General features: G+C 41.6%; 1 protein-coding gene across 5 annotated transcripts in view; it reads left to right on the forward strand.

The window, feature by feature from the left end:
- Positions 1 to 13845, forward strand: part of pou2f2a (POU class 2 homeobox 2a) — a 62151-nt gene that overhangs the window by 39532 nt on the left and 8774 nt on the right. For all 5 annotated transcript variants that reach the window (XM_066673716.1, XM_066673715.1, XM_066673717.1 and 2 more), the window contains 10 exons: positions 2982 to 3050; positions 3567 to 3601; positions 4128 to 4184; positions 4877 to 4990; positions 6528 to 6803; positions 7303 to 7414; positions 7517 to 7608; positions 7780 to 7980; positions 10276 to 10417; positions 10550 to 10698. In XM_066673716.1, the coding sequence (XP_066529813.1) occupies positions 2982 to 3050; positions 3567 to 3601; positions 4128 to 4184; positions 4877 to 4990; positions 6528 to 6803; positions 7303 to 7414; positions 7517 to 7608; positions 7780 to 7980; positions 10276 to 10417; positions 10550 to 10698 (1247 nt within the window). The remainder of the gene's footprint in view (positions 1 to 2981; positions 3051 to 3566; positions 3602 to 4127; positions 4185 to 4876; positions 4991 to 6527; positions 6804 to 7302; positions 7415 to 7516; positions 7609 to 7779; positions 7981 to 10275; positions 10418 to 10549; positions 10699 to 13845) is intronic.

Here is a 13845-nt window from a genome sequence, read left to right on the forward strand (position 1 = left end):
CAGTGAGTCTCTGCTGAGAGAAGAAAGATATTTGTGGGTAAGGAGGTGACACACATTCGTCTTCCCTCTACAGCCGTATTACCTTCCACTGTCTCATCAGATTCTAATCTATACAGAAATAAAAATCCATTCTCTAAGATTCCTGAGGCTCAGCAGGACTTTATGATTAGTGTACATGAAGTATTTTCTGTACATGAAGAATGTGATTTTTATGTTATTGATATGCATCTGGCCTTTACATTTGCTTTAGACTTTTTGCAAAAAAAAAAAAAAAGTATTTTGAATTGTATGAAACAAATGAACTTGAGAAGGTTCACTGACAAAAATAAGACATTAAGGTAGAATTTCATAACGTTTTCGTGATAAAGTAATGCATTTTAGGTTTCACGAGAATGGCTCTGGAGTAGTTTTTCTCAGAAATAGAATCTCTTTGTTTGCTAATTTCGCCATTTTCCCTAAAGCCCCCTGAGAGCTGACACTTTCACCACACCGTCGACTCAATACTAGTTTATTTACATTTAAAGTTCATACGCTGTAACTGCTCCTGATTATTAATGATTTAATGTCATTTTATCTGTGTTTATTTCATTTAGATAGTGGTACAATTGGCCAGTGTTTGCTGTTTAGAGCAGAACACAAAGAGCCGACATCTGTTGGAAAACGGTGCTATATTTTTGTCCGTTTGCTTTTTAATATCAGTGAGTAAGTCAGACTAAATTAGTAACACAGACTCGGTGGGTGGCGAGGGCTGGGAGTTTCAGTTCGCCTACAACTAAAACCTCGATCGGAAAGTGAATCTGTCTGCTCAGCTCCGGCGGCCTGTGACTAAAGCAACTAAAGCAAAACTCGTCAGTGAACCGCTGAGAGGAACAGAGGCGTTGGGTTCAGCCTCAGTGTATTCCCGCCGTTTTTAGTGAAGGAAACGTTAGCGCCAGAATGCTAAAGAGTGTAATGGCGGAGGAGCACCAGTGTTACAGAAATAACAGTAAAATAACCCCTTCACGTAAGGGGAGTGTGAAGGATAGGATTTAAGGAGGATCTGTCTGTTTAAAATTGACAATCAGATGATGACAACGGACACGAAAACCGCTATGACCCCTTTATATCTCCCCTAAGCCTTTTTTAATCTACAAAAGTGTAGCCCCCATGTCTGCTACTACAACCTTTTTAAAATGGTCCTAGGATTAAACTGTAATCTATTGTTAAACTCTAACCATTTAGGTATATTTAAATAGTTTTGGCCTAACACATAACAAATATATTCCGATATTTGCTTGAGTAATTTTGTGTGTCTGTGAATTAGCTTATATGAAAAATGTGATTTAAGCCAGAGTTTGTTACAAAATACTTTCTGGTTGATATTGGTGTATTTGACATATTACAGATATCAGGCTTTAAAAAGAACAAAAGAGGCTGGAATTCCACTGTGGGGGAAAAAAAGGCATACTCCTCAGCTAGATGAGACCCTCTTTCTCATTTTCTCCCAGTAGCTTGAGGTGTGTGTGTGTGTGTGTTAAATGCAAGACCAGACCTGTCCCTCCATCAGAAAGTGCGTAGGAAATACAGGCCCTTTAAAAGAACGTAGGGGATAAAGGAATAAAAGTCACTAAAAGCCAGTAACCTCTGTTTGTGCATTGACTCAACCATTGCCATTTTCACATCGATTATTTAGATTATTTTTTTAAATAATACTCATTTTTGCCTCTTATTTTTATATATGCTACACAGCAATCAGCAACCTACTTGTCATTTTTTTAAAAAATTTTTTACTGTTCCAGTTCTCATAAACGTGCACACTGGTGTAGTTCTACAATTACACATTATTGTCTCTCTGTGGATGTGCATACTTTGTTAGCACCTTTAAGCCTGTTCTTCTGTGGTCATGACCCCAAGACTACCACCGGGCAGGTATTATTTGGGTGGTGGGCCATTGTCAACACCGGAGTGAATGTAGGGTATGTTAGTGTGTGTTGTGCTGGTTAGAATTGTGTGTGTGACAATTGTGTGTGTTACATTTTGTGATGTAAAGCAACTGTCTAGTCCGATATCGTAGAAAATGACCTTTTTAAGGTAATGTATATTTCACTGTGTTAGAGGCACTGTTCAGACATCAGATTAAAACCACTCACAGGTGAAGTCAGTTTGTTTGTCTGATTAATTGAAGGTGCACTGACTGAACGTTCTATTAATCAGAATTCAGCCCTTTGTTAAAATCATTCTGGACTTTTATGCTTGGCCATATTTCCTGATTTCACAAATCAAACTTAAGACATGACTGTTCATTGCTAATTATTATTTCACCCACACAGCAGGAGGTATTCAGTGTTATTCACTTTACATGTCAGATGTCAGTGGTTTTAAACATGTGGCTGATCAATATATATTTGTTTGTGTGTTTGTTTGTTCGTCTGTGTGTGTGTCACCACAGCATTCAGTCTGGTTTTGTGTTGATTTGCTTTAGGTTCCCGGCTGTAGCAAAATAACAGATACTGCTGATACAAATTATTCATACATTTTTAAATATTTTCTTCTTATCACATATGGGGTTTTTAAATCGTTTAAGTGATTTTAACTGAACTGATTCATTGAAACACTGCATAATTGTCACAGTGATATTAAAGCACAGCTTGTTTTCTATTTTTATAACGTATCAGAATGCCAGCTGACGTATACAGTGTGAAACTATTTAATGGCGTGTTTACAAGTGAAAATCTCCCAAGTTACTTAAAGATGACAATCTTGTTTCATCATTTTTTATTCTCCTTTAAAAATACCATTCCAGTGATTCCAGTTCCTTTCGTACACGACTCTGTGTGGAAGTGTGAAGGGAAGTATTGCCCACTGCTCTTAGTGTGTCCTTTACCTTTAATCAGAGTCGAGGACTGATGCCTGTGCTCAGTGACTTGCTGCCATTTGCTGCAATGGTAGAATGATTTCACATTAGATTTTTTATTTCTCATGCTCTTTTACTCTCTTCACAGTAGATATCAAGATGTCTAAAGCAGTTGAGGATGAGAAGACTGGTGCTGACTTTCCTGCGGACAGCACAGGTAAAACTGTGTGAGAGTGTGAATCTTTAAAAAGATTCTGTGAATCATTATCATGTGTGGGGGAGATATGTGGCACACTCTGCACGGTTACTCACGGTGATTAATTTCTTCATCTAGTGTACTTGTAGGTGTTTGTGTGTATCAGTGTGTCTCTGTGTGTGTGTGTGTGTTGTTGATGGGATCAACTTGGCGACATTTCTCATATTTTCCACTAAGCGTGAATCAGATCCACAGAACGTTTTAGTCAGCCAGGGTCTCAAATTTATGTCACAGCAAAGGCCAGCACATGTGTATACACACACACACACACACACACCACACGTATGCGCTTACATTCTCACACTCTCAAACACATACACACAAACACTCATTCAACCCAGGTTAAACGCTCAGTGGTATTCTAGTAATGTGATGCCTCTGGCAAACCAGCTGACTCTTTGTTGATGTGAGGGCCGAAGCCTGAGGCACTACTCTGACCTCGTGTGTGTGTGTGTGTGTGTGTGTACTGTCTTACAGACTCGGAGAGGAACAGTCCTGAGGCTAGCGATCAGGTGTGTCATTTTTTATCTATCCTAGATAGCACACATTTTATTTTTCATTTTTTCATGAATTTATTTGGTGTTTGCAATAAAGGGATATTATCAAAAGGGGAATGTGTGGCTGGGGGATGATTAATTTAGCAGTGAATTAGTTTAGTAGTGTAATAATATGATTATATATGTATGTATATATGTAATACTGATATTGATTAGACGGCATTTGCATAGGCATTTGTTTATAATAAAACAGAGAGAAGATGTAAAAGATTGGAACGTACCCTGTCCTGATATTATTCTGATATTAAATAAACAGGGCTTATTTTTCTTGCCGTGGTTAGTTCATAGTGTAATGAACTGGGGCAGAGAGACTGGGAATTCTTATTCATCTGTCAGAAATATTTAATTTGTGCCCACATTTCTACAGTGTTCCACAGACGCAACCGGAAGGTTCTGTGGTAGTTAGGCCCGGCTCTGCCTGCGGCAGAATGTAATCTAATGTCTTCTCTGTTGGCCTTTTTTCCTCCTCCTTTCCGTTCAGACTCTGCCAATGAAAACAAGTCCGTTCTGCCTCTCTCTGACCCCAAGCCACACAAAGGTGAGTGTGCCCGTGCGCGGGGGGGAGGTGGGGGGTGTTCACGTGGAGGTTTATGAATTTGTTTTGGAATATATGTGTCGCCCAGAGCAAGAATGTTTTTCTTTTGATGCGTGGGAACCTTCAGGTGATTCTGTTTAAAGATTCAGTAATATGCAAATACAACTGAATGAGTCTCGTAACGACTGTTCCCCGCCCAGATTTCTGCCAAGATACACAGAGGGAGAGTAAGAGAGAGAGAGAGAGAGAGAGAGAGAGAGAGAGAGAGAGTGAGACACTCAGTGGTAGCGAGCAGACGAGAGTGAGACATATTTATGTGGTGGATATACAGTTACTGGTGCTGGAGCCCCTATTTTGCATAGTGTTAACTGCTTGGACAGGCCCTGCTGCTACCTTTAAGGAAACATCCGTGAGTATATTATCGAAGGAGTACGTTTTTTGTGGCGTTTCCTTTTGGAACAGTAAAGTTCGGCAGCTCAATCAGTGACTGAAATTGAAAGTTTAGAAAGGAGGGAACTCTTTTCTTTTGTCTAACCTTTAGACTAAATTTAAATGCCGCCAATTGAATGCGTATAATCGCATCTTATTTGCATATTTGTTTCATTTCCGTATTTATTTATTTATTGCACATCTTAATATTATTTCACAAAATAAATGACACTAGATCCTTTTTAATAACTTCGTTTGTTTTACAGGTTAAAGCAGAAGAACCACCCGAGATGCCCAGCTCTCATGCTCCACCTCCCCCACCTGCTCAACCCACCTTACCACACACACAACTCATGCTGGCCGGCAGTCAACTAGCTGGGGTAGGCATATACACATGTACCTGAGCGCGCACACACACACAGTGCATATGGAGTAGACCTGCAGTAGGTAGGCATCGGTGTGTGAAATGGGGCCTGGTATTTACATGAGATCTTTTGGATGTAAATTTGTGTTATTGCAGATAAATATAAAACGTAGAAACTGATTTAGAAACAGAATCTAATTTGAAATACATTCTGCATTTTTATTTACTCAAGAACATAAATGCTGACAGTGACATTCCTTTGAACATCCTTGGTATGTAGGCATGCATGTCAGATTTGTAAACTCCAGTGACCTGCTTTAAGAACCGTGGTGACCTTCTTATCTAAACTCAACTTCAAAAGTGGCTGATGAGCAATTACACACTGCTTCTGACCTTTTCTAAATGCTAGCTCTCTGCATTAAATCACTGGTCCGAGTTGAATCAGCTCTAAACACTGATTTGCCTAATTTTTGATTTGAAGGTATTATAATTCATATTTTAAATACTGTAACACGAGACTGCAGTGATAACAGTGTGTACTGGTTTGCTTTAGTGCTTAAGGACAGTGTGTTTACCACCATTTTATGTTCCCCCTATTATGTGTTTATTAATTACATTCTGTGTTTAAACAAATAATTTAAAGAAGTATGTGATTCTGGTGCTTGGTTGGTTACATATTGTGGTAAACTCTCCAAGGTCATGCTGGTGTACTGTTTTATTTTTGGTATCATATCTGCCCACATCCTGGAGAGTGTTCAGCATTTGTTCAACAAGTGAATGTGTTTTTTTCTCCATGCGTCTTCTTAGTTTCATACTTTACGAGTGTGTTCCATGTTCTGCCAGTTATTTACAAATGCTAAATATAAGCAATGCATTTAACAGCTGATGTTGACACACCTTATGTTTGATTGATTAATTACATTTTCTAATGTTTTGCTTCACTTGCATTTGCACTTTTTGTTCCCAGACTCCCTCCAAAAAGAAATAGCATCTATATAATAAATTATCAATCAGTTTCTTTGCATGTATTTGGACTCATACAAAAATAACACAGACACTTGGACAACAATCAAGTTTAATATGACTGTAGGTCCCCTGAGAATGATGACACTGAGGTGAAATGAGCTGTATGAGCCGCATACAATTAATACAGATGACCATTACAAATGGAATTATGCAGAAAACCTACAAATCAGACCCCACTCTATTGGACCTATTCATATATTCAACGAGGGATATCAGATATTAAATTAAACATGTATCTGTTGTAATGGATTGTCTGTGTAGTGAGCGACCCTCATCAGCACGACCTGCTAAGACCCAATGCACTTGTTCACTCTCTTCCTGAACCTTTCTGACTTTTACAGCTCTAACACTTAAACTTAGCCTCTTATGTCTTCGCAATTTCACACAGAGGCTTCTATATAACATTTATAAAGCTATCTGCCTCATGTCAGAGCTGAGCCTCTCTACTACCGCTTTGGTGACACTGTTGTCTGCTTTGTTCTTTCCACCTTTGGGCCTTTCCCGCCATTCTTCGCTCCATCTTTTAGCTGGCAGCTCTGCTTCCAACGCAGCAACAGCTTTTGCTGCAGCAGGCACAGGCGCAACTCCTGGCTGCTGCTGTCCAGCAATCCAACGCCGCACACGCTGCCCATGCTGCACAAGCTGCTGCCGCAGCCAGTCAACAGCACCAGGCCCAGCAGCAGCAACAGCAGCAGCAAGCCAGTCAAACCTCAGCGCAGGGCCAGCAAATCAAATCCGAGCAAAGTCCCGCTCAAGCCCCTCCACCGCTTGCTTTATCACAGCCAATCCAGCTCACTGCCCAGGTACGACTGATGCTTTAGATGAATGTGTTTCATCAGTGCGAATGTTAAAAACAGGATGAATATAATAGATAAGTTATCTTTTAGCCGCTGTTTACGCCGTAGTGTAATCGTAGGGGTGCCCTGATGCTACATCGTAAAGGCTGATTCAGATTCCTAATACCCTTTTATATCCAAATTATACACAGTTGGCAGCATTTAACAAGGGAAGGATGTTGAGGTTCCTCTGTCCTGGGCTGCTATGCCAAGTACAAAGCCAGCCACTTGTTGCTAGGGGGCAGAAATAAGAGAGCGCACATTAGCAATCAGCAGCTCAGTAGTAGCCCATAGTTTCAAACAGAACAAAAACAGTCATTTTGAAAAGCCTTAAAAAAAAACCTTAACTAAAAGGTGATATGTTGGTTTCAGAAAGAGAAAGGATTAGATTAAAAATGAAAAAGAAAATGTAAATGTTTTAGTAATATTTAAGTAATATTAATTATTCATGTTTAACTCAAAATAGGACATTCAGCAGTTATTACAGCTACAGCAGTTGGTGCTGATGCCAGGTCACCATCTCCAGTCTCCTGCCCAGTTCCTTTTACCCCAGGCCCAAGCCCAGCAGAGCCAACAGGGTGAGACACACACACACACACACATACATACAACAATTTAAATACTAGATTTTGAGACTCCAATTAAATATCCTTCTTTTTGTCTTTCATCTTTTCATCCAGGTCTTCTTTCAACATCAAATCTGATTCCACTACCTCAGCAAAGTCCAGGGGCCCTCCTGACCACCCCACCCAGACTGAGCATGCAAACACAGGTACAGTACAAACTCAAAGGCTTGGATCTGAATGTTCAGTTCACTTCGGTGTTTACATAACGCTGTCTCTTAGTAAAATGATCATTTGGGGGAAATCTTGTGCATGTGATTGTGATCTCAAACCGCATGAATGTTGTAGATCATAGTATGTGTGTTTCATGTGTGCTGTAGCGTCGTCATGACGACAGGCTGTGGTCATTACAGAGGGAGAAGAGTGTAGAGAGCGCCGTGAGCTCCGCCCCCTCTGCAGCTCCACCAATGAGCTCAGTTTCTGCAGTGACTCCGCATGCTGAGGAGCCCAATGACCTGGAGGAGCTGGAGCAGTTTGCTCGCACCTTCAAACAGAGGAGAATTAAATTGGGCTTCACACAGGTTTGTGTGTGTGTTTATTTGTGTGTGTGTGTGTGTGTGTGTGTAAACAAAAATTTGAACAGCATTGTCATTACTTTATCTAATAAGAGCCAATTAAAGACTGACCAGTGTATATCTCCTGACGGTAAGGTTCCCCTAATGTATAGGTATTGGCAGGAATCCTTTAATATGTTGGGTCTGTTAATGTGTTTTAGCTGTAGCCACAGTCTGCGTTGACAATAGTCTTGAGATGAGATGATGTTTTATAAAATTGCAAGCATTTTAAAGAATTTAGTTTTGCAAAAACAAAGCTTTATTTACTGTAGCTAACTGTTTGCTCATTTATTAGTAACTGGGCCACCCTTTAGTGATCTCTCTCTCTCTCTCTCTCTCTCTTATTTTTTCTAAAAGCTATTTCAATTTTTTGATGCCAGCAGCAAGTTTTAAAAAATTGAGACATTTTTACCACTGTATGGCATCTCCTCTTATGTTGGGACCTGAGGAGGACAGCTGCTGTAGTTTTGAAAGTGAAGTGTTTTAGTGTTCTTGCTTGGTCTAGAATTTCAGCTGCTCAACAGTCCATTTAATTTTTATAACACGCCAAATTTTTGATGGATGACAGTTTTTGATTGGAAGCAGACCAGTTTAGACCGTTTACTACAGAGTTGTGCTATTGCAGTACGTTCAGAGTGTGGTTTGAATTGTGCTTGAATCTTGAAAGCTAGACCTTCCCTGACAAATACGTCGTCTGGATGGTAGCACGTGTTGCTCCAAAACCTGCATCGAATGTTCAATGTCAGTATTGCGTTCACAGAGTCATGTGAACTCTATACCCCCACCACAGGCAGTGGAGGTGAACTATGTGCTGATAACAAGCTGCGTTGTCCATGATTTCCAAACAGATTTTCAAATGTCAGACCACAGGATACATTTCATCATCTCACTCCGTCTATGAATAGAGCTTTGCCTCAGGGATGGGGACAACCTGTTTATATATGGTTCCTTCTGTACTTGCATTTGTGGATGCAGCAAAAACCTGTGTCCATGCAGTGGCTTCCACTACAGAATAGTTTCTGTATGTAATGCAGTGCCATCTGAGGGCTGGAAGATCATAGTCATCAAGTATTGTGTTTTTGCCTTAGCCTTTGATAATATTTTTCTGTTTTTATAGTGATTTAAGTGCCATGGTTTAATCCCTGGTTTATTTACTTTGTTATTTTATATGGAACAGTGTTATTCTTGAATAATCCCAAATCTACTGAGCCTCACTGGTATGATTTATGTCCAATCACGTTACTGACCAGTTGTCAGTGGCCAGTTAACCTAACTGCGTGTTAGTCTTACTGAGATGCCGTGGGGTTTCTGCATTCAGGAAACCCCTCAAACATCACACAGCTGAAAGGACGGTTACGGATCAGTCTCAGCACTGCAGTGACACTGATGTTTTGGTAGCATTTGAGCATGTGAGAGTGAATCAGACACAGCAGTGCTGCTTGAGTTGTTAATCATCTGAGTGTCACTGCTGTACTGATAATTATCCACATACCAAAAGTATCCAGTCATTGCAGCGACTGATGGGCTACTGTCTACAGCACTGCTGTGTCTTATCCACTTGTCCCAGTGCAACACACACTAGCATATCACTACCATGGCAGCGTCACTGCAGTGTGGAGAATCATCCACCGCCCAAATCATACGAGGATGAACAGGGTGAATGAACATAAATAGTACACAACGTCATATGCAGACAGTAGCATGTTTGACCCTTAGTGTGCCTTTAAATCAAGCATAGGGCAGTTAGCATAACCACTAGACGCAGTCACACTGTATATTCAGTTAGGACTGGTGCCAGAATCTTTTTCCGTTTTGCTAGTGATGACATGCTTTGTTATTATTCTGCAGTCATTTCCTTTCTTACTTTCTTGTTATTCTCTGTTGGAAAAAAAAACTGCTGAGCAAAAGGAAAGACACATCACCTCAAAAAGCACATCCAATAGGAGGAGGTGTAATCTTAGATCTGCACTTACAGTGACACACCTAGGTCACACGAATAGCCAAGCTGTGTTTGTTAACGCTAGTAAACTATGGACTATTAACGTTATATTATTATCTGTGAAGTATCTGTGTGCACTGTGTCTTTTCTGATGTGTGTGTCACCGTGGGCCGAACTGATTAAAAGCAAATGAGTGATGTTGTGTGTCCCAAGTGAAATCTTTGCTGTGTGTGTTTTTATATGAAACAAATAGACCCCCCCATGCTGTAGTGTTGATTTTTTGCAAATTAGATTGTGTTTTCCGTTCATACTTGTCTCTGTAGGGTGACGTGGGGATGGCCATGGGGAAGTTGTACGGCAATGACTTTAGTCAGACCACCATCTCTCGATTCGAGGCTCTGAACCTCAGCTTCAAGAACATGTGCAAGCTCAAACCCCTGCTGGAGAAATGGTTAAGTGATGCAGGTGAGTGTGCTTTGAGAATTAGTATGCCGAAGAAACAGAGGCATATGTGTTGGGTGGCATAGGTGCGTTATTGATACTTGCTTAGAATAGTTATTTTGTCACCAGCTGTTCTTACTCTGTGTGTCTGTGCAGAAACCATGGCAATAGACAACATGCTGCCTAGTCCCAGCTCCTTGTCTTCTCCAATGCTGGGCTTTGAAGGGTTGCCCGGACGACGCAGGAAGAAACGCACCAGCATTGAGACAAATGTCCGTGTTGCCCTGGAGCGCAACTTCATCACGGTGAGACACGAACCGAGAATTATTTAGAGAGCCACCACATGCTAGAATTTGAACAAATGTTTACATACCGTTTAATTTTAATAAAGCAGTTATTTTAAATACATTACTATCCAGAAATCTTCATCTATTTTTCGTCCATTTTTGATCAATGGAAAAATAAAAATCACAATTTCTCAGGACAACAGCAAACTTCACAGAAAACATGAAATGTTTCACAATTCAAGCTCGTCACTTCCACCGACTGAAATGTCTTGGGTGTAAACATAATAAAGACTGTTAAATAAATACTGTAGAAATGATGAAGATTAAGAGTCCCTCTGTACAATGTAATGTTACATCTATTACATCTAAATATAGCATTCTTCCCCCACCAAGGCTTCCCACTCATCACACACACAGGAATACGTCTTTACTCACAAAACTTAAATATTATTTGCGTTAAAAAAAAAGAAGAAGGAATATTTTGGTAAATAAATGTTTTCAATTATATTCCACTTTATTTTACCAGTGTCCAGATTTAAGTCAAATCAACCATTTAATTAGATTCCAAACAGCCACAAAGTTGCATTAATCCCAGTGAATAAAGAGGTGTTTACGGTAAATTGTAGTGTTCACCTCTGACATTATTGGCAGTCTTAGCATCTGATTTTGACTGTGATTCAGCCACATCCTGGTTCAATTGCCTTCATTTATATTGCCATTTAAATCTCAGTCCTTACATTTGTGTAGTATTTGAATTAATAAAATACTTTGAATCGTCCCATAGAAGTGAAACACTTTATATTTTATAATGTCCTCAGAAGAGATCAAGAGCAGTTTAGGTTCAATGACTCTGAACAGGAAATGAATGTATTTCCTAACCCAGAAAATGTGTGATTGTTTGTAAAAGGTACTGAGTACATCATGTGAAATGTCGGTTGAATAATTATTTAACTGAAAAAATATACAATGAAAAGATTTCCAATGTTGTCTCTGACCAAATTGATTGGATGTTTTTGATATAAACAGATTTCAGTGTGATGCCCACAACACAAATGTTGGAATAGAGGCGTGTGTTACATAAACCTTTTTTTAATTACCTTTTTAAACAGTTGAGAACTGAATTGTTGCTTGTTTTGCAAGAGGAGTTGTTGCCCTGTCTTTGCTTGATATACAAGACTTCAGCTGTTCGATTGCTTGTGGTCCCTGTTTTCTGATTCTTCTCTTCATGGTGTGCCATTAGAGAGAGAACAGACCTGCAGGCTGGGGCAGTCGAGCAGACACAGTCTGTGTCTATGAAGCCATGCTGTTTAAGTTCTTGCAGACTGAGGGCTGATATTGTCTTGCTGAAATAACCATGGACTTTTGAGGAAAAGCCTTCACCTTGATGGCAGGATATGTCTCTATAAGATCCCAGTATCCACCGACATATCGATAGTGCTTTCACACAAGTCGCTCCTGCAATAGATAATGGATTTTACGCAAAACAGTTTGCATTTCTTAATGCATTTCTTCACAACAGTATGACGTTTTCTGATGCAGTGCCCTCTGAGAGCTCAAAGGTCATTCATATTCAGCAGTGGTTTTGGGCCTTGACCTACAACAGATTGATATTTCAGTGGATTTCCCTTTCTGCGACATAACACACGGTACATAGTGAAAGATCTAACTTGGATCTTACCTGGAATCATTGGGCGCAAAGCGAGAATACACCCTGGAGGGGGCGCCAGTCCTTCACAGGGCAACACAGACACACACACATTCACTCACACACATTCACACCTACGGACACTTTTGAGTCGCCAATCCACCTACCAACGTGTGTTTTTGGTCTGTGGAAGGAAACCGGAGCACCCAGAGGAAACCCACACGGACACAGGGAAAACACACCACACTCCTCACAGACAGTCACCCGGAGGAAACCCACACAGACACAGGGAGAACACACCACACTCCTCACGGACAGTCACCCGGAGGAAACCCACGCAGACACAGGGAGAACACACCACACTCCTCACAGACAGTCACCCGGAGGAAACCCACACGGACACAGGGAGAACACACCACACTCCTCACAGACAGTCACCCGGAGGAAACCCACACGGACACAGGGAAAACACACCACACTCCTCACAGACAGTCACCCGAAGGAAACCCACACGGACACAGAGAGAACACACCACACTCCTGACAGACAGTCACCTGGAGGAAACCCACGCAGACACAGGGAGAACACACCACACTCCTCACAGACAGTCACCCGGAGGAAACCCACACGGACACAGGGAGAACACACCACACTCCTCACAGACAGTCACCCGGAGGAAACCCACGCAGACAGAGAGAGAACACACCACACTCCTCACAGACAGTCACCCAGAGGAAACCCACACAGACACAGGGAGAACACACCACACTCCTCACAAACAGTCACCCAGAGGAAACCCACACAGACACAGAGAGAACACACCACACTCCTGACAGACAGTCACCTGGAGGAAACCCACGCAGACACAGAGAGAACACACCACACTCCTCACAGACAGTAACCCGGAGGAAACCCACGCAGACACAGGGAGAACACCCCACACTCCTCACAGACAGTCACCTGGAGGAAACCCACGCAGACACAGAGAGAACACACCACACTCCTCACAGACAGTCACCCGGAGGAAACCCACACAGACAAAGAGAGAATACACCACACTATTCACAGACAGTCACCCGGAGGAAACCCACTCAGACACAGGGAGAACACACCACACTCCTCACAGACAGTCACCCGGAGGAAACCCACGCAGACACAGGGAGAACACACCACACTCCTCACAGACAGTCACCCGGAGGAAACCCACACGGACACAGGGAGAACACACCACACTCCTCACAGACAGTCACCCGGAGGAAACCCACACGGACACAGGGAAAACACACCACACTCCTCACAGACAGTCACCCGAAGGAAACCCACACGGACACAGGGAAAACACACCACACTCCTCACAGACAGTCACCCGAAGGAAACCCACACGGACACAGAGAGAACACACCACACTCCTCACAGACAGTCACATGGAGGAAACCCACACAGACACAGAGAGAACACACCACACTCCTCACAGACAGTCACCCGGAGAAAACCCACACAGACACAGAGAGAACACACCA

Source organism: Hoplias malabaricus, chromosome 6 (genome assembly GCF_029633855.1).
Source record: "Hoplias malabaricus isolate fHopMal1 chromosome 6, fHopMal1.hap1, whole genome shotgun sequence".
Classification (NCBI taxonomy): Eukaryota; Metazoa; Chordata; class Actinopteri; order Characiformes; family Erythrinidae; genus Hoplias; species Hoplias malabaricus.